This window comes from Megascapheus bottae, chromosome 2 (assembly GCF_031878675.1).
Source record: "Megascapheus bottae isolate mThoBot1 chromosome 2, mThoBot2.hap1, whole genome shotgun sequence".
Classification (NCBI taxonomy): domain Eukaryota; kingdom Metazoa; phylum Chordata; class Mammalia; order Rodentia; family Geomyidae; genus Megascapheus; species Megascapheus bottae.
In genome coordinates, this window is record NC_143510.1 from 53,618,468 (window position 1) to 53,643,154 (window position 24,687).

General features: G+C 52.0%; 3 protein-coding genes across 4 annotated transcripts; 1 reads left to right on the forward strand and 2 right to left on the reverse strand.

The window, feature by feature from the left end:
* Window positions 1-1,581: 1,581 nt before the first annotated feature.
* Window positions 1,582-7,063, forward strand: Shmt2 (serine hydroxymethyltransferase 2). The gene is made up of 12 exons (XM_090327506.1): window positions 1,582-1,691; window positions 2,697-2,894; window positions 3,389-3,468; window positions 3,634-3,834; window positions 4,102-4,183; window positions 4,300-4,422; window positions 4,540-4,679; window positions 5,241-5,406; window positions 5,946-6,045; window positions 6,138-6,293; window positions 6,380-6,487; window positions 6,620-7,063. Exons 1-12 carry the CDS (start codon window positions 1,659-1,661, stop codon window positions 6,745-6,747), a joined length of 1,515 nt encoding a protein of 504 aa, XP_090183632.1. The 5' UTR covers window positions 1,582-1,658; the 3' UTR covers window positions 6,748-7,063.
* A 235-nt stretch (window positions 7,064-7,298) lies between these two features.
* Coxfa4l2 (cytochrome c oxidase hypoxia associated subunit FA4L2) lies at window positions 7,299-9,480 on the reverse strand. The gene is made up of 4 exons (XM_090356811.1): window positions 9,346-9,480; window positions 8,921-9,009; window positions 8,129-8,189; window positions 7,299-8,002 (listed from the first exon to the last, which is right to left on the reverse strand). The coding sequence occupies exons 1-4, from the start codon at window positions 9,400-9,402 to the stop codon at window positions 7,946-7,948; spliced, it is 264 nt and encodes an 87-aa protein (XP_090212937.1). The 5' UTR covers window positions 9,403-9,480; the 3' UTR covers window positions 7,299-7,945.
* A 6,737-nt stretch (window positions 9,481-16,217) lies between these two features.
* On the reverse strand, window positions 16,218-24,498 carry Stac3 (SH3 and cysteine rich domain 3). Of its 2 annotated transcripts, XM_090356822.1 has the most exons (12): window positions 24,248-24,498; window positions 23,617-23,683; window positions 23,128-23,392; window positions 22,798-22,895; window positions 22,519-22,576; window positions 20,328-20,425; window positions 18,367-18,433; window positions 17,674-17,726; window positions 17,162-17,247; window positions 16,922-16,973; window positions 16,684-16,821; window positions 16,218-16,544 (listed from the first exon to the last, which is right to left on the reverse strand). In XM_090356822.1, the coding sequence occupies exons 2-12, from the start codon at window positions 23,680-23,682 to the stop codon at window positions 16,446-16,448; spliced, it is 1,080 nt and encodes a 359-aa protein (XP_090212948.1). In that variant the 5' UTR covers window position 23,683; window positions 24,248-24,498; the 3' UTR covers window positions 16,218-16,445. The 2 variants fall into 2 exon arrangements, with proteins under 2 accessions (XP_090212948.1, XP_090212958.1); XM_090356832.1 differs by lacking the exon at window positions 23,128-23,392 and having other exon boundaries at window positions 24,248-24,264.
* Between the last annotated feature and the right edge of the window lie 189 nt (window positions 24,499-24,687).

Below are 24,687 nucleotides of genomic sequence, written 5' to 3' on the forward strand. Positions count from 1 at the left end.
TTCTTTCCTTTTCTTTCACTGTAGTCCTAGAGTGACTATATCATAGCTTTGGTCTTTCTTTCTTTCTTTCTTTCTTTCTTTCTTTCTTTCTTTCTTTCTTTCTTTCTTCCTTCCTTCCTTTCCTTCTTTTCTTAGTACAGTGGTTTCAGTTCAGGACCTGGAACTTGTTCCACCGGTTTTCTATTACTGGATCACTTGAGTCACATCTCCAGTCCTATTTTTTTCCCCTAGTTATTTTATTTATTTGTCGCTTGTGGGGCTTGAACTCTGGGCCTGGGTGCTGTCCCTGAACTATTCAGATCAAGTCTCCCGTCCTACCCCTTGAGCCACAGCACCACTTCCTGTTTTCTGGTGGTAATTGGAGATAAAAGTCTTACCGACTTTAATGCCCTGGCTGGCTTTGAACCATGATCCTCAGATCTCAGCCTCCTGAGTAGCTAAATTACAGGCCTGGGCCACAGCGCCCGGCTTCTAGCTATTTAATTTTTTTTTCTTTTTTTTTTTATTGTAATTAGTAAAAGGGTTACATGATATTTGCCAGATAGAAGGTGCATTGATTCACATACATTGATACCCTTTCACATGTCTTGGTACCCATTTCCCTCCCCCCCCCCCACCCCCCATAGTTATTTAATTTTGTTTTACTTTTTTTTTTTTTTTGGTGGGTTATGGGGCTTGAACTCGGCCTAGGCGCTGTCCCTGAGCTCTTCAGCTCAAGGCTATGGCCCTCCCCTTAAGCCAAGCCCCACTTTCCGTTTTCTAGAGGTTAATTGGATATAGGAGTCTCAGTTCCTTTTGTGCTCTGGCTAGCTTTGAACCAGGATCCTCAGATCTCAGGTGTGAGCCACGGTGCCTGGCTGTAGATTAGGAGATTTTTCTGTGTGGGCTGGCTTGAAACAATGATCTTCTAGATCTCAGCCTACTGAGTAGCTAGAATTACAGACTTGAGCCACGGGCCTTCTGTCTTTTTTTTTTTTTTTCTTTTTTGTGGGTCATGGGTCTTGAACTCTGGGCCTGGGCGCTGTCCCTGAGCTCCTCAGCTCACGCTACCTCCTTACCCCAGGGCTGGGCGTTGTCCCTGAGCTCTTCAGTTCAAGGCTACTTCCCTATCCTTGAGCCTAGCCTCACTTCCCGTTTTCTAGTGGTTAACTGGAGATAAGAGTCTCACGTATTTTTGAGCCGGGGCTGGCTTTGGACCTTGATCCTCAGATCTCAGCCTCCTGAGTAGCTAGGATTACAGGAGCACCCCGCGTCCGGCCATAAACTTCCATCTTGCATGAGAATCTCTGGATCTCCCAGAGAACCTAATAATACTAGATAGTCTATAGGTGCTCAATACACGCTTGTCTGGAGACAACTCACAGGGAAAAGAAAACCTGAAAAGCTTCAGGATAGTAAAGAGATACAGGAGTCCCAGGTCTCCTTTCTTTCAAAGGCTCTCTAAGCCCGTGGCTACAGATGGAGCAATGAGGCGGAAGAAGAAAACTACCATTCCCAGGAGACGTTGTCTCCCCATTGCGCATGCGCAGGTCCCTCCTCTAGTCCGGAGCGTCTCGTGGCGTTCTTCTCGCGCATGCGGTCTAGGATCGGTGCTCTTCCGTCCCGTTGCTACTCTGCTCCAGAGTTGGTGTCTGGATCTCTTGGGACCTCGGGTAGCGATGCTGCCCTTCTCTTTGCTTTGGGCCGCTCGGGTAAGAATGGAGTTCCGGAGGCTGGATGACCAGTGGAACTTCCTCTTCCTATCTTTTATTCCCATTTACAAACTCTGGGTCTCTCCCCTCCGCCTTTCTCTGCACGTGCTCTGGTGCTCAGGATGCTGATGGGTCACTAGGGGATCCCCCAGACTCCTGGGTGCACGTGGGGGGGTGAACTGGGGCCCCTAGCACTGGCCATCAGTCTCCCCAGAGCCTCGTGACCGCCCATTTCACGTGGCATTAGGGGAGAGGACCGCGCCAGATGCCAACTGGACCCTGTGTTGGGCAGGTCGTGGAGAAGGAGCCGGCTTCCCGGCTTCCACTCACAAGTCGAGTTTTTCCCGCCTGCACTGAGACATGCAGATGATGCAACGAAGCCTCATACTACTTTGCTCAGACAGGGGTCCTGTGGCAGTGTGGGCTGAAAGGTGGAAAGGGTGGCGGGGTGATGAGGGGGAGGGGTGTACAGGATGTAGGTTTTGGCTTTCCTGCCCTCCCCCTCCCTGTCCCGGACACCACCTTCCTGGGGACTGCTGAAGATCTTCCCTTCCATCTCCTGTACTGTAGACACTGACTGACTCTATGGCTTATGGCCACAATCCCTGTTAACTTTCTCCTGGTCTAGCTATTTATGAAGGCACTTTACAGAGTCATTTTTGTTGGGGCTGGGGTGGGGCAGGTCTGGAATCTCAGCGTCTCTCCTGAATTTGGGAGATGTGGGGCTTCTGGAAGACAAGCCTGAGGGGGGTGAGGCAGAGTCCATTCTGAGGCCAGGTGAGTGGAGCAATTCAGAACTTACCCCTTGGACATTGATCTCAACCTTGGCCTTAGCACTGCCTTTGAAAGGTGGAGGTGGGGTGGTGGTAACTGCAATAGGCTGACCAGAGATGCTGACCAGACAGGCCAGAGGGCCCTCCCTGTCCATAAGCATGGCTGAGAGTAATTGGGAGACTTTCTCTGGACAATTTCTGTTTGACTTTGGCCTTTTCTGCCCCCTCCTAGCCTTTGCAGAGATGTGGTCAGCTGGCAAGGATGACAACTCGGGCTCAACACATGGAAGCAGCCCACAATCAGACTGGGGAAACAACTGGAGGTTGGACAGGCCAGGAGAGTCTGGCAGACAGTGATCCTGAGATGTGGGAGCTGCTGCAGAGTGAAAAGGACAGGCAGTGTCGTGGCCTGGAGCTCATTGCTTCAGAGGTGAGAACTGGGGCAAGGGGTGGGCCAGCATGAGTTACAGGAAATAAGAAGTCATGTGATATTTCTCCACATTTCCCTGTCACATTCAAGGCTTTCCTGCAGGGCCTATGCCCCTTGATTGTACTATTGTGCTGTCCTGTGAAGTGAAGGCAGGACCACTTCAGCTTATGGGGATAGGGAGCTTCCAGGGTCCCTAAAATCTCATCTCTTCCCTCCCTCCTTCTCTCCCTCCCTCCCAAGAACAAAGAGGAGCCTGGACACACAGGTCTTAGTGCACAGGTGGCATTTCTAGGAACTCCCAACATGGCAACTGAGTTTCTGAGAATGCCATCTCTGGCCTTGCCCCACACCTGGCAAGGAGCACAGAGGAAGCAGGGCTTTCTGTGCAGCTTGACTTCCCCCCACTGCAGCCTGTGAGCTCTGGAAGGGTGGGGCTGTGGGGGTCCAGGAGAGGGGACCCAATGCCTTCTGACATTGCCCCCCCACCACCCCAGAACTTCTGCAGCCGAGCTGTGCTGGAGGCCCTGGGGTCCTGTCTGAACAACAAGTACTCGGAGGGTTATCCTGGCAAGAGGTGAGGGCCAGACCAGAGGGCTGGAGGGCAACATCTGGGATGGTGTTCCCAGCGGTGGTAGCTTCCTGTACCATACCAGTGTTCATGGAGCAGTGGCCTTCCCACTCCTGTGCGGCTGGTGGGGAACCCTTCCTTTGTGCCTTTATGTGCTCTTCTCCATGGCAGATACTATGGAGGTGCAGAGGTAGTGGATAAAATCGAACTGTTGTGCCAGCGCCGGGCCTTGGAAGCCTTTGACTTGGATCCTGCTCAATGGGGAGTGAATGTGCAGCCCTATTCAGGGTCCCCTGCCAATCTAGCTGCCTATACAGCCCTTCTGCGGCCCCATGACCGGATTATGGGGCTGGACCTGCCCGACGGGGGCCAGTGAGTATGCATGGGATGGGGGCTGGGTGTGCTGGGCAGTAGTGACATGAGAAAGGAGTTATTGGGTACCTGCCATGTCCCTGCCACGCAGGTGGACCATGCACAGTAGGGGATGTGACCGAAGTCATATCAGTGCCACCACAGAATGAAGAAAGCAGTGAGAGGGAGCAAACTAGGGCCAAGGTTCTAGGGGACAGAGGCCTGTGGAGCTGGGCAGGAAGTCATTGTGGGGTTATTTCACTCTGTGGCCTTCTTCTCACCTCATAGCCTCACCCATGGATATATGTCTGATGTCAAGCGGGTCTCTATCACATCCATCTTCTTCGAGTCGATGGCCTATAAGCTCAATGTAAGTGCTCTTGGACCTGGGGAGTTCAGAGTGCTCTTTTCCTGAATAACCCTCAGGGTCATGGAGGACTGCCTTTCTGCCATCTTAGCGCTTTAGCTGTTTGTCTGTTTGCCCAGCCCCAGACTGGCCTCATTGACTATGACCAGCTGGCGTTGACTGCTCGGCTTTTCCGGCCTCGGCTTATTATAGCTGGTACCAGTGCCTATGCTCGCCTCATTGACTACGCCAGAATGAGAGAGGTCAGTGGGAGACCAAAGTCCTGGACTCTCCTGGGGTGTGGGGGCGGCTGCGGAGGAGGGCAGCTTTGGGTTATGCACGCCTGGGTTTTCCTTAGTTGAGGCCTCTGTATCATCCAGGTTTGTGATGAGGTCAAGGCATACCTCCTGGCAGACATGGCCCACATCAGTGGCCTCGTGGCTGCCAAGGTGATCCCCTCACCTTTCAAATATGCAGACATTGTCACCACCACCACTCACAAGACTCTTCGAGGGGCCAGGTAAGGCTCCCCTGAGGTCAGGCCTCCCCTGCCATTCTCTGCTTTCATATCCAAGTCCTGGAGCATGGAGTAGATGGGAGAGAAATTCATTCCCAGTGTAGACAAGCAGCTTCTGCTTAGACTGTGACAGTTCCCTTTCTCTTGCCCATGATAACATCCCCTTGGCAGGGGATGAGTGGAGTGAGGGTCTAGAATCCAGTGCATCAGACACAACTGAAGTACCCTGAGAACTCTTGAGGGCTCAAGCCACCAATCTTCCTGGGTTCGTATCCCTGGTCTTAGTTTTTTTTGTGTGGGTCATGGGGCTTGAACTAGGCTTGGGCACCGTCCCTGAGCTCTTCAGCTCAAGGCTACTGCTCTACCCTTGAGACACAGCCCCATTTCCCATTTTCTAGTGATTAATTGGAGATAAGAGTCTCAGGTCCTTTTGTGCCCTGGCAGGCTTTGAACCTTGATTCTCAAATCTCAGCCTCTGAGTAGCTAGGATTACAGGTGTGAGCCACTGCACCCAGCTGTTCTTGTATTTTTAGCTTAGATTCTGACTACCCACCTTCCACACAGGTCAGGACTCATCTTTTATCGGAAGGGGGTACAGACTGTGGACCCCAAGACTGGCCAGGAGATTCCTTACACATTTGAGGACCGGATCAACTTTGCTGTGTTCCCATCCCTGCAGGGGGGACCCCACAACCATGCCATTGCCGCAGTAGCTGTGGCCCTTAAGCAGGTTGGAGAGTTTGCCCTTTGTGGAGGGGCTGGGGCATTGTTCCAGCTGACTTGCTTGTGCCCTACTCTCTCTTTCTGTCCCTCTCCCTCTCCCTCCCTCTGTCCATCCCTCCCTCCCTTCCTCCCTCCCTCTCTCTTTCTCTCCCCCCCCCTCTCCTTTCCTGTCCTGGGGCTTTAAAACTCAGGGACTAGGCACTATAATTGCTAAAGCTAGTGCTCTACTACTTGAGCCACAGCACTACTTGTGGCTTTTTGGTGGTTCACTGGAGATAAGTCTCATGGATTTTCCTGCCCAGGCTGGCTTTGAATCACAGTCTTTACATTTCAGTTTGTTGTGTGATTAGGATTACTGGAGTGAGCCACCGGTGCCCAGCCTGGCCCAGTGGCTTTCTGTCTGGTGAACTAAGGTTGATTGAAGGAAAGTGAATAGGAAGTATCAAGGCTGGGATGGTGGAACCATAAACGGTGTGGGGGGACAGTTGAGATCAGGCAGGGCTTACACCAGGCTGGGAATTGCCAATGCTGCTGTCTCATCTCCAGGTCTGCACCCCTATGTTCCGGGAGTACTCCCTGCAGGTGTTAAAGAATGCTCGGGCCATGGCCGATGCCCTGCTAAAGCGAGGCTACTCATTGGTGTCTGGTGAGCCGGGGTGGGCAGTGACTTCTGCAGACTTGGGCAGAGGTTCAGGCCCATTATTCCCTCTTTACTAACCCTCCCCCCCCCCCAATTAGGTGGCACTGACAACCACCTAGTGCTGGTAGACCTTCGGCCCAAGGGTTTAGATGGAGCACGCGCTGAGCGGGTACTGGAGCTTATATCCATCACTGCCAACAAGAACACATGTCCTGGAGACCGGAGTGCCATTACCCCTGGGGGCCTGAGGCTTGGTAAGACCCGGGTTGGAGGTGGTTCCCCCACTGTGGCTGCTCCATGACCTTAGCCATGCTAATCCTGTCCTTTGCCTCTGCCATAGGGGCCCCAGCCTTGACTTCTCGGCAGTTCCGTGAGGATGATTTTCGGAGAGTTGTGGATTTTATCGATGAAGGGGTTAAGATTGGCTTGGAGGTGAAGGGCAAGACTGGTGAGTGAGTCAGGAAGACCTCTCCAGCCGCTCTCCAGCCTCTGTTCACTCCCTGTCGTGGGTGATCCCTGGGTGATCTGCCTGGAGTTCTGACTAGTTCTTATTTTTCTTTCCTTCCTCACCCCTTTTTAGCCAAGCTCCAGGATTTCAAATCTTTCCTGCTCAAGGACCCAGAAACAAGTCAGCGTCTGGCCAAGCTCAGGCAACAAGTGGAGCAGTTTTCTAGGGCTTTCCCCATGCCTGGTTTTGATGAGCACTGAAAGCACAGCAGAACCAAGGGCCACAGATGGGAAGTAAATTTCCTTCCTGCCTACCTGGGCCAGGGCACGGGACACCACTTACCTTTCTGGGTTTTGGTGGGGAAGGTTGAAGATCTCTCACTTACAGCTGGGTACAGCTCTCTTCCTGGAATTTGCAGCTGAGTTTTGTTTTGTAACTGGACTTTAAAAGGACATTAGCTTTCTGCCCTATCCTTCTACCATTTTCTCAGTTTTAGATACTCTTATTCTCCAGAAGGAAGAGTTACCCTGCTGAGCTGGAGAATGGGGCGGGGCAGGGGGAGGGGGGAGGCCCCCTCCTGACTGGTTTTATCTAATAAAATGCTAACCTGCCCTCCTGTTTCTATTGCTGTGGGAGGGGTCCCATGGGCTAGCTAGTGATTTGACTCCCTCAGAGTGTGTGTGTGTGTGTGTGTGTGTGTGTGTGTGTGTGTGTGTATTTCTCCACAACCACAAGGACCCCCGGGGCTGCAGCCGCCTCTCTCTGTCTCTGATCAGAGCCGACACCAGACGTGATTAGCAGGCGCAGCAAATTCAATTTGTTAAATGAAATTGTATTTTGCCCACGGCTGCTTCTGTTTGATCCCCAGGGACATATGGGGAGCAAGGGAGGGGAGGGGTAGGGAGTAGCCCAGGTGTGAGGCGGGAGGTGTCATTGGCAGGCAGTAGCCGGCTAGGACAGGGGAGGGTGTATGGCAGAGGTGCCCATCCTGGGCAGACTGGGCTGCCAGGGTGAGCCCAGTTGAGCCTAGGCAGCACCACCCCTAGGCAGTTTTCAGAGCTCGGCTAACGTGATGCCTGCCACGTCTCTTGGCACTCTGAGGCCCCGTTTGTTGTTGGCACACGTTGGTCACGCTCAACACGTATCCCTGTGCCACACCCTCCAAGTTCTGGTAGGAAGGCAGAAGGGGCTGGCTTGAGCCTGTTGGTTCTGTCTTAGCTGCTGTCTGTCTTGACTACCCTTCCCTTCCCCCACATGGGACTCAGCCACAGGTCAGAGGTGCTTCCGTTGAGAGCAAGGGAGAAGGGTGGGGGTGGAGCTGCCTCCTCTCCTCGTGGGAATCCAGCCTATGTAAGCAGAAGCTAGCTGGGCAGGGTGGCTGGATTGATGCCCTGGGGTCCAGGCAGAGAAGGGAATAACAACTGAGTTGGTGGTTTACATGGAACAGCCCAGCCTGGCTTAGAAGTCTGGCCGGTCCTTCTTCAGCTTCTTATAGTCAGTAGAAACTGCGAGGAACTAAGAGGGAGAGGAGGTTTGCAGGAGGGCCCATGCCTCCTTTGCTTTCATTACAGGTGGGCAGGGGCAGATGCAGGGATCAGGAGGTGAGTGGATGGGTAACACCCTAGACCCACCAGCTGGTACCTTGTATTGATCATTGGGGCTCAAGCGATTCCAGGGTTCTGGGTTGTTCTTTCGGTCCCAGCTGCAGAGGGGAGGGGAGGATTAGTGTCTTCTTTCAGGGAGCCAAGACTATGAGCTCTGAGGTCCAGCCAGGGTCTCTGCTTCGCACCCTAGCACTGCCTCCCACCCCCACCCCTGGTCTCTTATGCCAGAGGGCCCATATCCTAGAGACCACAGAGGAGGGGGCATGTTAACTGGAGCTGACAAGCAAGACAAGAAGCTTGTCATCACTGTCAGCATGGGGCCTAATGACAGAATGACAGCCTTGCCTGGGGACTCTCACCCGTTCCTTGACACCCTAAATTAACCCCTCAGTGAGTTGTAGGATTAGCAGAGATCTGAGGGAAAGGTTGCTGGTTCAAATTCAAGTAAAGTGGTAGGCTTGTAGGTGTGCCTGTTGCTTACCAGATCCCCCGCCCCCATCCCTGCTGCTTCCAGCAAGAAGTCTCAGTGCCACCCAAGGCCCTCTTTGTAGCCCCTGCACCCCAGGCTGCTTCTGGGTGCACCTAGAGGTACCCAAAAGCCCGAGGCAGCCTGTAGAGCAGTGTCGCTATGGCAACCAGGCTGGGAGCTACAGGGATTCCTAGCCCTGAACCCATCAAGCCACCAAGGAATGGGCCAGGTGGGCTGGAGAGGAAGTGGGTTTCCCAGCTCAAGAACCAGCTCCAGACTCAACAGGCCAGATGGTACAGTAGGAGGAGACATAGAGTATGAGGACCCTTGCTAAGGCACCCACCCAAGCCCAGTCTTTACCAGACGTCTGGACTGCGCAGGGCGAGTCGAAGCAAGTAGAGTGCAGCACTGCCCATGCCCAGGCCAATGAAGCTGATCATCGGGATGAGCTGCAGGGAAGACCGAGGGCATGTTGAAGGGTCAGTACCCTCCTTGCAGTACCCACTTGCCATTTCAAGTTTTTCTGCCCATCCTTTCCCCACCCCAGGTCTAATGCCTCCCTCCCGTCTGTGAGAGGTATCCTAGAATCTACAACTACACTTAGCTGAATTATCTCCTTTTCCCAATGGCAATACTGTCCCCTACATTCCTGGAACAGGGATATATAGCAAGGATGAAGGTGCTGGGTGAGGAGGAATGCTGGGGGACCTGAGCAAGAGGTAGGACTCTTGGGAATTTGAGATGTGGGATAGCAAGAGAAGAGTTAGAATCAGGATTGAACTCACCGCTGGATGTCTTTTGATCTGCCGGTATAAGCGAGCCCCTAAACTGGTTCCTGCCATCTTGCCTTTCCAGTGTGTAACCCTCTTCTGTGGCTCTTCTCTATCCCTTCTCCTGGGGTCCCGCCCCCCACCGGGGAGGGGTCAGCCTAGCCCAGCCCTGCCCAGCCCAGCCCAGCCCAGCTCCTCCAGACCCACCCCCACCCGACCCAGTTTGCTTCCTCCCACAATTCTAGGTCCAAAGCAGGAAGGGGACTAGGGAGCCAAGAAGCTTATGTTCCTTAGCCCCCTTCTGAGGCAGGCTCTGGATCCCATGGAAAACGATCATACTGGGAGCACGTCTGAAGGAGACACCTCACAGTCATCTAGAAATGGATAGAAGGAGGAGCCAGATGTGGGACAGGCAAGCAGGCACCACTCCCAGACAGTTCAGACTCTTATGATGTGGGACCAGGAGGGGTAAGGGACTGGTGAGGGCATCTGAAGCACTTCCTGTGGGACCTCCCAGGAGTAAGCAGATTCTGAAGCCCCTGGCTCTGCCCCTTCCACCACCTAGCCTAACACGGACATTTCTAGACCTGTGGTTGGCCTGGAATAGTAGCTGGGGGCTGGAGATGTGAGTCCCAGTTTAGGATATTAGACATCAGTTGAAGCATTTAAGGATTTGAGACACTTGATTGCTTTGGGGATCCGGGCTAGAATTGAAGGTGGAGTCCCCCATCCCCCCTACCTGAATCCTAGGAGTAAAGGAAGTGAAGGGAGTGAAACAAAGATAGAAACGATGGTGAAGTAAGAAAGAGCGAGACTGAACTATGAAGCATAAAGATTGTCTCTTTTCCCTGCCAATTCAGGTGTCTGCTGTGCTGCTTGGGGGGGGGGGGTTGGAGGGGTGGCTCCCCGCTTCCGTCCAATTCCGGGGGAATTGGAGTTTGGGGACATAGAAGCATCATCTGCTTCCTTACCACTCTCATGGCTAACCTCCACCTCCCTGCCCGCCTCTGCAGCCGAATCCTGTTGATTCTAGAAGGCTTCTTGAGCCTTCTAGAGCCTGTCCATGGTGGCGGTGGCGGAGGGGGGGGGATCGGATGAGAGTTGTGCACCCCACGCCCGTTGGGCCCCTCGGGGTATTGGCTAGGATAGGACACTTCCTGAGAACCCACTCCCTTTTTCGCAAACGGATACCTCCCCCGCCCCTGGTGCTGACAAGCGCCGCTGTAATTAGGCTGCAGGGTCCCGGGCTCTCCGCCTCCCTCCGGCGGATAATGAGATAAAGTGTCAGAGACACGGCGAGAACAAAGAGACAGAGACTCGCTGCAACGTGGGATGGGGAGGGGAGGGGGGGCTGATGGATGTCAGAGCCTCAGGCTGAGCTGCGCCCCCATCTCCCCCCTCCACCCCAGCGTCGGCACCTTCAGGGCTTGGCTAGGGAGGAGGTGTCAGCTCTCCAAGTCTCCGGGACTTAAAAAAAAAAAAGCAATCTAGAAGCTGGAGCTCCAGCGGCCGCCCAGCTGGATTGCACATCTGGCGCTCTGTGTACAGCTGGGGAGACAGGACGTCGGAAGGGCCGTCTTGCTCGGTGTCCCTTTGCTCTTGGGCCCCTGCCCCCTCCCCGTCCGTCCCCGCGCGCCTTTCCTTCTGCGTTCTGGTGACCTGGGCCTAACTCGCCACCCAGAGCCTCGGCCTGTCCCTCCTGCCTTTGGGGCCTCTCCAAGCCTCACGATTGCATTACTGATCTTGATTCCTTGACCCTGCACACCTGCTCCTAGTCTCCGTGATTGTGAGCCTATTCCGAGGTCCTGCTCCTTTCCACCTCTGGATGGACTGTGGTCGCAGGGACAGAGCTGGGGCGGAGCGTGGATTCCAGATCCCTCTCCACCCCCTTCCTCCCGCACGTTCCCAGTAACTCAGGCCAGGTTGGCCCAGCCGAGAGCCGGGGGCCTTAGCGGTCCCTCTTCCCTCTCTTTAGCCGAGGATTAGGCGAAACCCGGTTAGTACCGCTGGGACTAAACTCTTCAACACCAAACCTCATCCGGATTCTAATCCGCGAGCTGGCGGCGCAGCAAGTCAAATGCAGCTGGGCTCTCCGGAACCAGGAAGGGGCGGGCGGGGGAGTGGGGTGGGTGGGAGGGTGGGAGGCTGTGGGTGCGGGCGCCCCCTAGAGGCCTAGCGGCTCTCAGGCTGGGGGTGGGGGGAGGCCTCGGGCTCCCCCTGTGGGAAAGTGCCTGCTGGCGCCGCCAGCGCTCGCGCTGGTAAATCCGTGCCTGGAAGTGTACAGGTCATTCCCCCAAAGCAGTGGGTCCCTCAGCTTTCCACTCTCGGGGTGAGGGGTGGGGGCCGAGAGCAGAGAGCGGAAACGGAAGGTGCTGCTTTGCCCGCTCCAGCAGCACCCCAGGTCTAGGCTGGCGCCTTTCGCTACACTGAGCTCCATCTCTGACTTGGCCTGCCCTAAGCCCCCAATTGCCCTTCTTTTTTTTTTTTTTTTTTTGCCTTTTTCATCAGGCTGTCTGTCTTTCTAAGCTCTGTATCTCTGTGTATGTGTGTTTTTTCGTTTCCTCATCTTCTGGCTGGCTTTGTTCTGCATCTGTTCCTCTTGTCTGTCTCTCCTTCCCTCTCTCTGTCTTTGCAAAGGGCGAGTCTCCCCATTCTCCTTTGTCCCCATTCTTCAGCTGTAATTCCATGATCTGGCTTGCTGGCCCTGGAGGGGGAGAGGGGGCTGCTCAGCAGTCTAGTGAGAGAGCCCGGGACACCTCGGTGCACCGCTCAGGGTCCAAGTCCTGATCACCTCCACCTTCCTGTAACCTCAGCTTCACTTCTGGCTTCCCTCTGCAGCCATGGGGCCTGGAGGGGGTTCCCCGAAAGGAAGCCACAGTGCCCAGCATCTGTTCAGGAGTCTCAGGGCTCCTGACTCCCTTCTGCCACTATTAAGGGCGCTGGGTCCCGAGGCTCTGAATGATCATGATTGCATCAGCCAGACAGAAGCGGAGCTAGAAGCCGGGCAGCGAGCGAGCGAGCGAGCCTAGCCGAGCCGAGCGAGACAAAGACGCCCGCGCCATCTGTTTATGCAAAGCGGTCTCCGCAAGGGACCCCGGCGTCCTAGTGCCTGGCCCAGCCCGGGGCACGAGGTCAGGAGCCCGCTCCCGCCCAGCGCTCAGCTGCGCCTAGGCATCTCCCTTCCCGAGCGCCCGGAGGGGCCACGGGGCGAGCAGACCCGGGAGGGGGCGGGGGTGTTGATGTGATTGGAGCGGACGCGGCTGTTTCTTCAATAATGGATGGAGATGATGCGGACGGCGGAGCTGAGCCGGCCGGGAGAGGAGAGAGGAATAGAAATAGGGAGAGGAAGGAGAGGGGGCGGGAGACTTAATCAGACGGTTTCGGGTGCGCGAGTGCGCGCACACGTGCGCGTGCCTCACACTGTCATTCGGGTACACGCTGTCGCGGCTCACACCCAGGCACACGCCCACGCACTGTCACCGACACACACACACACACACACACACACACACACACACACACACACACACACACACACCTGCAGCAGAAGACGCCAGAGCAGCACTCACAAGTTGCTCTTTCTGATTTTTTGCTCACAGTCTTGGAGGCACAGAAGCACGCAGGGGGGGAGGGACGGGGGAGCTGGGGGCACACCCAGGCGTAAAGAGGCACACACACGTAGACACGCCAGAGCACATATGAACAGGCACCCAGACACCTCCACACCCTGGGGCTTAAACAGATAAAAATCATGAGCGGGAGGTGGATAGACCTAACAATACACATTCGTGGCCTGTGCACATAATTGAGATATGCTCCAACACCTGGGGTTCAGACACATTTACAGGATGCAGACACACATACTCCACACACACTAGGGGTATAGGTGCTCATAATTAGCAGGGATAAAGAGAAAGGGAAACCCTGCACTACCACACCCACTCAGGACCTTACACATTCAGAACCATGCACATGCAGGATCCGCCATCTGTGCTCTGTGCTATGGAGTGGGGCAGAGAGGTCACCAGGGCCCCCCAGAGCAGACTTTGTTAGTCCATCTTAGCCTAGCTGTATAATGAGGTAGTGGTGATGGGAGGCGCCTGGGGCTGTAGACTCAGAGGACAGTGGGCCAGGCTTGACTGCCAGCAAGCTACCTTCCCTCCGCCCTCAGGGCTGCAGGTGGTGCAGACCTTAAGCCAGCTCTGTACAATAACAGTACAGGGATACATAGCACATCCCTGCACAATAGAAGGCTTGCTGCTCCCAACTTGAGCAACTGATTGGGGGGATTGGGAGATACCATGGGTAACACTGGCAGCAGTACTAGGAGATTCCTAGGATCCCCAACAAGGCTGAGAGAGGGTCACTATTCTATCTCATCTCCCATGATCTCCAGTTCTGACTTCAAGGACCATTAAACAACAACAACAACAAAATAAAACAAAAAACCAAACAAAACAAAACAAAACTCAGGCCAGGAGTTTGGCCTAGTGGTAGATGCTTGCCTAGCATACATGAAGAAGACCCGAGTTCCATTTTTCAGTACCACATACACAGAAAAAAGCCAGAAGTGGTGCTGAGGCTCAAGTGGTAGAGCTTTAGCCTTGAAAAAGTCAAGGACAGTGCTCAGGCCCTGAGGTCAAGGCCAGGACTGGCAAAAAAAAAAAAAAAAGTAGCATGGGAGTGGAAGTGTGGCTCAAGTGGTGGAGTGTCAGCTTTGAGTGAAAAAGCTAAGGAAGACTGAGAGGCTCTGAATACAAGCCCCCCCCCCCCAATCTCTCTGTCCCTGTCTGTCTCTGGCACAAACACACGGAGTGGGCAGTGGAGAGGGGTTGGGACGTAAGTTGTGTCCTGGACTCTAGTACTTCTAGGCCTTCCTCCTATTTTCAATTCAGTCTGCTCCTTGGCCCAGACTTCTGACCTTTGCAGCATGCAGCATCATCATCCATCACCCAGGCGGCTGCTTGGGAGGGTGGATGGCGCTGGGAGCTCCAACAGGGTCGTTGCCCTCTCCCCCGACTTGCTCCTGGGCCCACTGGCCAGGGCTCAACCGCAGGGAGAGTGTAAGGGGAAGGGCGTGGCCTTAGGGCTTATTGCTGACCCTGGCGAAGCGTTTCACCAGCCCTGGTACCCCAGCTCCTCTCCTAGGAGCTCAGCACAACCCGACTTTCCATTCCTCCCGCCCCCCTTCTCTCGGGCCCTTTGCTTAATTTCCTATTAACTGCTGATAAATCCAATTAAACCGCCGCTCTAATTAGGGACAGCTGCCGGCTCGGTAAGGCGAGGGAGGGGAGGCGCCCCGCGAGTGTAGGGGAGAACAGCCGCTCTCCCTGCTCTTCGACACCCCCACGCCAGCATCGCCGCCCAATGAGCCAGTAAATTGGTTTTGCTTCAGCATTGAGGGGGGCTCTCGACGATCTCGGGGCTCGGGTGTTGAGTCCCTCCGACTGCTGGATGAATCCGGGCGATCTAAGCCCTGGCTGTTCCGCCTTTCGCTCTGGTAGCGAAATCCCGGAGAGAGATGGGGGCAAAAGGTTGACTTGTGTGTGATTGGAGCGTGTGTGCCTACGATCCGTTCCCATTCCATCCCAGCCGTGATAAAGGGGGCTGCACGAGTCTTCCTGTATGACCCCGCACCCCGGGGGTCCAGAAGAGCCAAGGGCAAAGGGAACAAGAAACCAAACTGCAGTCTTGTGTATTTCCCTACCCCCACCACACCTTAGCCTTCTGGATGGAAGTGGGGGGGGGGCGTCCCGGGCCCTCCTCTTCCCCAGCCCAGCTGAGCCCCTGCCCTCCCCCCTGCCAGCAGCAGATGGTGCCCGGGCTCCCGCTGCCAACCTTGCTAGGCGATGCCAACCTCAGTTCTGGCAGACAACGGGCAGACGAGAGCAGCTTCTGGCTGGCCAGGCTGACCCTCCCCCACCCACCAACAAGCTCAGGACCCTCCCATCTGCCCCACTCCAGCGACCACCCTAGACTGCCTCTCACTGATCCGCTCCCATGTCCCCAGGTCCAGGTCTCCTTCTGCTCTCTTCCCCACACCTTCCCGCTCCTCGCCACCTGCCGCCCTGACCAGGGCCGGCTTATTTGCATATTTGCATATGCAAATAACACCATTTGCATACGGCGCGCCGCAGGGGGCGGTCTCGGTGAGAGCGGTGAGCTGTCTGCCCCACGTCCTCTCTCGCTCCTCTGTACCTGTCGGAAAGGGCTGGGGCAGGGGCCGCGCGGGAGGGGTGAGGCCCCCCGGCCTCGCTAGCTCGGTTCCCCGAGGACTCGAGAAAATGTTGCCATGGAGACGGCACGCACCCCACCCCCTCCCAGGCCTAGGGTCTTGGGCTTGGTGTCTCTGATTCTCTCCCCCTAGCCACCCCCAGCCCCTCCCCATCTCTCACTCTCCAACAGAGATCTTGCATCGCCCCCTGGCGGCCTGGCTGGGCGCTGAGCCAGGTTCGAAAATGCGAGGGGCCGCCCGCCGCGGAATCGTCCAGAGCTACATAGAGACCTTCCCAGCCGGCAGACTCGGCTCTCAGCAGCTGGGGCTCTCTGTAGGTCCGGCGGTGGCTGTAGGTCGATACCCCCTTCACAGGCCTAGCCTGGGGTATCCGACTGCCAACCTCCCACCAGCCCCAGCCCAAGTGCTTACCCGATAACAGTGCGGTGGAAACACTGGTGAGGTCCCCCCCCCCACATACCACTACAGGACTTCTTGTCCCTAAAGAACAAACTTTTCTAACTTTGGTCAAAACTTTAATAAATGGGCAACATTTGACATTTAGTCCCCGCGATTCCCTCCTCGGCTCCTCCTAGTGGAGACACCTCCCACCCCCACCCCACTCCCCATCCCCCAACCCCCCAGCTCTCTTAGGCTAGATGGCCTTGAAGGGCTTGCGGGGTACAGGCTGCTCCTGGCAACAAATAGCAACAAATATCGAGGCCCCAGGTCCGGGAGGGAGGCGGGAACCAGTCCCTTTCCCAGAAGCCTCATCTTGGTTGGCTCGCCTTCCCAACCCTCCCCACTCGCAGTCCAGTTGCTTTCGTCCCTCTTCTTCTCCCCAACCTCCACTGGGCCCGCCCAGAACGGAGGTGTCCCCCGACAGCAGGTGCCCGCACACCTAAATCTCCTCCAGGAAGTCTGCGGGGAACAGCCCCACCTTGCGGCCGGTGTAGACTTTGACGTAGCCCCCAGCTTCGTCCCCTTTCTGCACCACGATCTAGGTAGTGGAAAGAGAGGAATCAAGGGAAAAAAAGCAGATGAGAGCAGGCGAACCTGGGATGGGTTCTTGGCCTACTCTCAGTGTGGCCAGTTGAGAAGCATTCAAGCTTGAGATTGGGTTAGGGCACGGGAGCCACCTGGTCCTTCTTGAGAGTGATCTGCCCGATCTCACGGTTCCCCACGAAGGACCTTGTTACCCGGTGCACACGTTCTCCAGCCCGGACCCGAATGATGAAATTTGGAGGGAAAAATCCAACTTTCTCTCCGATTTTGCCCTACAGAAGGTAATAGGTTGAACTGATTTTTTAAAAAAAACTCAAGATTCTAGGCCTAAACCTATATCCCACCCTAGCTAGCCCCAGCAATTTCTCTTACTCGCCACCACTCCTCATTGGAGTCATCAATGACCGTAATTTTCTCTCCTGGCCTGGAATAGGAAGAAAAGGATCTTTGAGATTTAGAGGCTTCATAAACCAGTCCCTGGCTATGTCCCAGCCCCAGCCGCAGCCCCAATGGGTGGGAAGCTCAGAGTCCCTTCTCCCATTTCCTTCCCCATAGGGAGTCTAGCTTCCCCCCTCTTCATTGCTCCCCATTTCTCCTCAGAAGGAGTCTCACGGGAAATCCAGGTCGTCCTTTTCCAGGGCTTTGAACCGATAGAGAGCCACAAAGTAATGAGACTGCTGGAAGCCAGGCTGTTTGTGCTAAGGGGTGAAAAAGGGTGATGAGTCTCAAGGCTCTTCTACTCCACCTTGAGGGGCATTCTCCAGACACAATGTGTTTCAACTTTTTTTTTTTTTTTGCCAGTCTTAGGGCTTGAATTCAGGGGCCTGAGCACTGTTCTTGGACACTTTTTTTTGGCTCAAAGCTAGTGCTCTGCCACTTGAGCCACAGCCCCACTTCTGGCTTTTTCTGAGTATGTGGTACCAAGGAATTGAACCCAGGACTTCATGCATGTATTTCAACTTTATTCTAGGTCCTGGAGTTGAGAGTTTACTGTGTTGAATGGGTGCAGTTAATATGAAGGGTGGGTGGTGGAGAGTGATGGGAACTTCTATTGAGGCCAGGAGTGATGTCAAACTTAAGTTGGGGGAAAGACCAGGGTCCTTGAAGGGAGGAAAGATTCTTACTTTGTCATCAGGTGTCTTCTTCTCAGCCTTCTTGTCCCCTTCAGGGCTGTTTCCTGGGAAACACCAACAAATTGTCTCCATCTCCTGGAAGGCAGCCTTACCCTGTATTGGAAGGCACTCGCACGCTCGCTCTCTCCCTCCCTCTCTCTCTCTCTCCTCTCTCTCTCTCTCTCTCTCTCTCTCTCTCTCTCTCTCTCTCTCTGAGGTTTTCACCCAAACATGTTTGGCTTGCTTGCTCATGACTGGCACTCAACCACTTACACTCCCAGTCTGGCATTTTGGTGGTAAATTAGAGCTCACAGACTTTTCTGTAAACCACAATCCTCAAGATCCCAGCCTCCTCGGTAGCTAAGATTATATGTGTGAGCCACTGCCATCCAGCTCTATTAGATGTTTTTAATTTTTTTTTGCCAGTCCTGGGCTTGAACTCAGGAACTGAGCACTGTCCTTGGATTTTTCTTAAGGCTAGAGCTCTACCACTTGAGCCTCAGCACCACTTCTGGCTTTTTTCTATGTATGTGGTACTGAGGAATCAAACCGGGTCTTCGTGCATGCTAGGCAAGCACTCTACCACTAGGCCAAACTCCCAACCTATAAGGTGTTTTTTATATTCAAATCTTGTCCACCACCCTATGGCACAGCTGAATCCCTGATCCTAACTCATCTTTGCCAACAGAGATGGTTTTCACTCACCATCCTGAGGTTTGCTTTCCTCTGGCCTGGAGGGCTCTGGTTCCTCTTCCATCATGGCTGCTAGAGGCTAGAGACAGCAACAAAGTTAAGGAGATGTCTTAGGAACCTATGCTTGCTACGGCTACTTGGGCTAGGGAACTTCAGAATGCTAGGACCTCAGGGCTAGAAAGATGTTTAAAGGAAATATCTAGTCCAACCACCTACCTAATTCAGAGACCTCCTCTAAAATATGCTGCCAGGTAGGTCACTGTACATTGAGCTTGATTGTGGCTAATGACAAGGAATCTACTACCTTATAAAGTAACTCCATGCACTTTTTTGGGCAATTCCCTGCAATCTTTAGTTATTTATTGGTCCTGATTTGCCCTCTGGAGCTACAAATATGGAACCAACACATAAATATCTGAGGACACCTGACTTGTCCTTTCATTTTTCAGTTCTTTCCTATCACTCCATGATCCAGATTCTAAGCACTTCATTATACTGTCTTCCCTTAAAAATAATCCAGTGTGTAAGAAAAGTGTTCCCCCCACCCCAGAGAATAGAATCTGAGTATGCTAGTCTTTCCAGAAAGGGCCAAATTACATTGCTGGTGTCTTGTAACTTCACTCCATAGAAATCTCTTATCTGTGCCAGTCTTCCATATTAACTAGTTTGAGGTCATATATTTCAGATGAGGCAGTTGATTTTATTTTGACCCAAGAAGAGATAAATGTTTCCTTATGAAATTTCAAGCTATTAAATTGGAGCATAGTGGCACATGCCTGTAATCATAGCACTCAGTCAGGTAGACTGACCATATGGTAAAACTCTGTCCCAAAACAAAAACAGCCTCATCAAATTATTAGCTTTGGCTCTTCCTTCTGGGATGTAAGTTTATTTATTTAATGCTCATTTATATATTTTGTGGTACCAGGGCTTGAATTCAGGGTCTCACACTCTTAATATTTTTTCTCAAAGCTGGCAACTCTACCACCTGAGCTACTCTGCCATTTTTTGCTTATTAATTGAAGATAAGAATTTCTTAGATTTGTCCACCTCAAACCATGACACTCAGATCTCAGCTTCCTGAGTAGTTAGGATTACATACATGAGCCACCAGTGTCTAGCATCTATAACTTTTAAATATAATATCATTCAATGTACAAGTTTTCCTTCCTAGCTTTCTATCAAACTATGTCATTTGTATATCTATTTGTATCAGTAGAAAAGAGGCCATAGATTTAGGAGCATAAACCAATTCATGTTAGAAGGCACCAGAAATCTCCATTTAGTTGGGTACTCCTAAAGGACCAGGACTCTTTGGATACTGAAATTCAGTTAACTTCAGGAATCCAGCTAACTGCAACCATCATTGATATTATATCCTGGTTGTCTAGAAAGATGCTGAACAGAACACAAGTCTGTGGCATTATCAACCTAGTGATTTTATTATAAAAGCAAATGAGGTTATTCTTGGCAGGTAGCCTTGTGTCTCTATTTTACCCTTTGTAAGATGAATGAGTCAGATGATCATGGAGCTTGCATGGTTCCAGAATTCTCTGATTACTTGGCATGTCATGATATATTCTGTCCCCTAAATCCAAAAGCACAGTTCTTGTCTGTCATCCAGCAATGCCAAATGCCTGGGGTCTAGCTTTCTGTAGTATTTAATCTGACACTTTCAGAAGGGAGTTGGAAAAAATGCACTCTATGGGAGTTTTGTGTATGTGTGTGTGTGTATGTATGTGTGTGGTGGGGATCAAACCCAGGTTCTGTGCATTTAAGGCTAAACTTCCCAGCATTACAGCACGGTTCTTCACCTGAGGCGGGCTCAAAACACACTCAAAAATTGCATGTGCAGGTATATTTTGGGGGGTTCTATGCCATTTCAGGGGAAGATCCATAATTTCTATACCCAGGGGAGGGGATGACTTGCCCCATGAGTTTCTGGGGTGTCCATGGGGATATATGGTGCTCACATTTTTCTTATCTGCCTGTCCCTTCTTCCTTTCCTTGTTTGCCATGATCACGCCAGTGCGCAGCGTTTCAAACACAGGGTCATTGCGATTGGTAGAGGCTAGTGGAGTGGAGGAGAGAGAAAACATTATTGGGGAGGCAGAGAAAGGTTTGAAGGAGAGACCTCTAAATAAGGAAGAGGTGGAACTCAGAAGCTACCCATGGGAATTGTATATATACATACATAATACATATATATTATATATGTGTGTGTGTGTGCGTGCATGTGTGTGGTGGAGGTAGAAGTAGGGGAAGAGATAGGAAGGATCAGCTGGCTGTATCTAGGTCAGTGATCTATAAAGGGCTCTAAAAACATTATTGGAAACGTGATCTGATGAAGAAAAATACTCTTCATAACTCCTTCCAGGCAGACCAGTATATGGTGTTGGAAGATGACCCTGGTAAGTTTCTTGGGAATTGGGACCTGCTTGAAATCCCTATTCTCAAAAAGAGAACGATATTTAACTACTTTTGTTTTGCTGAGTGGCACATGCATGTTGGGGGGAGGGGCTATCACCAGGATGTTCTTTCTCATTTAGGTGCCTCAAGTGTTCTGCCTGTCCTTCAAGTAAATACTGAACAGCTTGTCAACTTTTTTGGTCATGGGATTTGAACTCAGGGCCTGGGTACAGTCCTTGGCAGTTTTGCTTAAGGCTGGTGTTCTACCAGTTTGAGCCACAGTAGGTGGTTAATAGGAGTCTCACAAACTTCCCTGATCAGGCCAGCTTTGAACCGTGATCCTCAGATTTCAGGCTCCCGAGTAGCTAGAATTACAAGCATAAGCAACCAGTGTGCCCTGCTGAGTACTTTTTATGTATATGGTACCTAGGAATTGAACCCTGGTCTTTGTGTATGCTAGGCAAGCACTCTAACACTAGGCCAAACTCCCATCCATAAGGGAGTACTTTTAAAAATTGCCAAATTTAGGGCCGGGAGTTTGGCCTAGTGGAAGAGTGCTTGCCTAGCATGCACCAAGACCCGGGTTTGATTCCTCAGTACCACATACAGAGAAAAAAGCCAGAAGTGGTGCTGAGGCTCAAGTGGTAGAGCTCTGGCCTTGAGAAAGTCCAAGGACAGTGCTCAGGCCCTGAGCTCAAGCCCAGGACTGGCAAAAAAAAAAAAAAAAAAAAAATTGCCAAATTAGAACTTGTTTTTTGGTCTAGCCTTAAGTCTGACATGATTGTAATTTCTTACTTAGAAAAACTTTTTTTTTCCTAAAAGGCAAATTTTATTTGTATTTAAAAAAACAAGCATACAAATTCAGGATGGGCACTAAGGGTTCATACCCAGAATCCTAGCTACTTTGAAGGTTGGGATTGGTGGAATATGATTCAAGCCAGCCCAACAGCAAAGTCCTTGAGACTCTTCTCCCCAATTAACTAACAAAAAGCCAGAAATGGAATTGTGGCTCAAGTAGAGCATTAGCCTGGAGCACAAAAGCTCAGAACAACACGCAGATTTGAGTTCAAGCCCTAGGATAGGCACAGAATAAAATAAAATAAAATAAATGCTCAAAAGACATAAACGTTTGAAAGGGTCTATGATGTCAAAGTTCAGTATAGAGTTACAGTTAGGTTCTGGCTATCACCAAAGTTTCTGTTTTGTGTGGAATGCCCCTCCTTCCTGCTTCCACTTTTTGTCTCTGTGCTTTGTCAGTATTCATCAGCCCTACAAAGAAAGCTAGTACGTATCTGGGAATAACAATTACAAAAATGCCTGAGGTGGCCAGGAGTTTGACCTAGTGGTAGAGTGCTTGCCTAGCATGTACAAAGATCTGGGTTCAATTCCTCGGTGCCACATACACAGAAAAAGCCGAAAGTGGTGCTGTGGTTCAAGTGGCAGAGTGCTAGCCTTGAGAATTAGAAAAACTTTTGTATATGGAAACACATATTTGAAAGCTAGTAGATTAAGGTCTCAATCTTGGTTCTACCTCATGCTTGCTGTATTTATGTAGTTCTAGCTAAATCTTTTCTTCAGCTATAAATCAGAGAACTATTGATTGTACCCTAATTGCTTAAAAAATATTAGGCTTTAAGGATAAAGCTATGGGAAACAGAACATTTCTGTTTCAGATGTTGGCTTCCAAAGCTACAGGTGGTGTGAAATCAACTCAGAGGCCTGCCCACTCCCTTAGGTCATATGTGGAGCACTTACAAGCATACTGCTGGTTGCTGTAGAGTGGGGAACTATAGGCCCTTCGGAAACCAGGTGGCTGTAGGATGGGATGAAGGAGTGACCATTAAAAATAGCAAGCTGGGGCCCAGAACCCTGCTTCCCCCATTGAGTGCTCATCCTTTTGCTAGAATATGATAGGCTGAGGGGGAAAAGGGCAAGGAAATTATATGGGATTTCTTGAGGGATCAGCAAGGGAGAGGATAGCCAGCACCATGGATGTCTTCCCTTCTATTTTCTTGCTCCACAGAGCATACTCACGATTTTGCCAAAGCACCTCTGCATCTCCACGTAGGACTGACAATGTTCATGGATGTTGGTTTTGCAGTTCTTACAGCGGAGCCCAAATTTGTTATTGACTTGGAGGAGGAGAACATTTGGGTAAGGTTCCAGGTTCTTCCTTCCCTTTGTACCACTGCAGCTACTATGGCCCTGAGCTCCCCTCTTCTAGGACCTTACACTCTCCATCTGTAGTAATGTTTTTGTAAGCTTAATCTTGCCACAGTCTATCCGTAACAATCAATCCTCTCTTAAACCCTCTCCCCCAAGGCCTACTTTCACCTCACACTCTTCACTCCCCTCATGACTCACGCACAATCATCCGGGCACAGACATCACAGAACTTTGGTTTCTTGAAGAAGTGATCTTTGAATTTGTGGGGCTTGTCATTGACAAGCTTAGGAGGTTCTGGAGGTGGCTCCTCCTCCTCCTCTTCTTCCTCCTCTTCCTCATAGATGTAGTAGATTGGCCCACCCCCAGCTCCCACTGCCTCCCCATTGGCCTGAGGCTCTGGGGGGAGCTCCATCTCCTTTGGCTCTGGAGACCCCTTCCTGAATAACTGCTTCAGCCGCTGTAGCTGTGGAAGGGAAGGAGTGAAGGAAACCCATGTTAAGATGACTGTCAATCTACTTTTCTAGTGTGAGGCAAGCAGTGTGTCTGGAGATTAGAGAACTGGGGATGCAGGTACTGGCTAGCCTACTGACAAAAGCATCACACACAAGTGGGATCAGTTCAAGCAGTTTTCTTCAGACTAAATGGCTTCCTAGCCCCCCAACACAGAAGCAAGAGATCCAAACTCACCCCACTTTGCGATGTCTCTGCTGGGAAGGGGGGCTTAGGAGACTCCAGCACCTCCTTTTCTGTCATCCTGCAAGAGGTTAGACCCCACTATGGAATCTAATCCTTGACTGCCACTCTCCCCTCATTTATTCCTGTCTTGAAGTAGGGCGATTCTTGGAGGGGAGGTATTGGGAGGAATTTGGTTAAACAGAAAGCCTTTGGGTCAGGCTTATGAACAGAAAGAGCCAGAGAAAAAGCCAACAGTCTGAAGAACTCCCAGTTCCTCAGATAATCCATCCTTCTACCCTGAGGGGCAGCCCCAGAATTTACAGTTCTAACATAGTGCTCAGGACTGCCTGATTGGGATCTTTCTACAGGAACTTATAGCCAGTAGACAGGACCACACACCCCTTCCCACATCCCCTCCTCATGTGCAAGCAAGGAGGGATGGCTTGAGACATTTATTCTTACCAGAGCTTTAGGGCCTTGTGCCTAGTTCTATCCCAGCCTGCTTCAGGCCTCAGCTATTTTAAGTTTTCAGAGTAATACGATCCTTTCCTTCTCTTACTACTCCATTCCTTAAGCCCCACCCCCACCTTCATTTCTAAAGGAGGAAAATAATAATTTCATATCTAAAACCCAAACTACTCACAGAGAATGAAATGAAGAAGCTGAACAGACTACAGACTGGGGGAACTGGGATGAGCAACCCTGGAAATAGAAAGATGAAGAGGCAACTTACGTTTGGGATTCCCTAAGTCAGTCCACAGTCTGGGGGGGGATAATGATCCCCAAGGGCCTTGATGGTGGTGCTGGGGGAGAGCTGGTCTTCTTCCTTGGGGGCTTAGACCCCCAGTACCCTCCGCACTGACACCAGCTAACCAGATAGTATTTGTAGGCTCTCTAGCCTCTCACCTTGGTGGCAGAGCTGAAATGACAGGGCTGGAGGAAAGTAGACAGCTGAGCAGCACAGCTGACAGGGAGTAATTAGACACGGGGAGTCTGGGGCAGGGCAGGACCCTAAATCCTCCCATCCCCCAGGGCTGTTCTTTCCTGATTCTTCATCTTGGGTGAGAAGATCTTTTCTGGCTA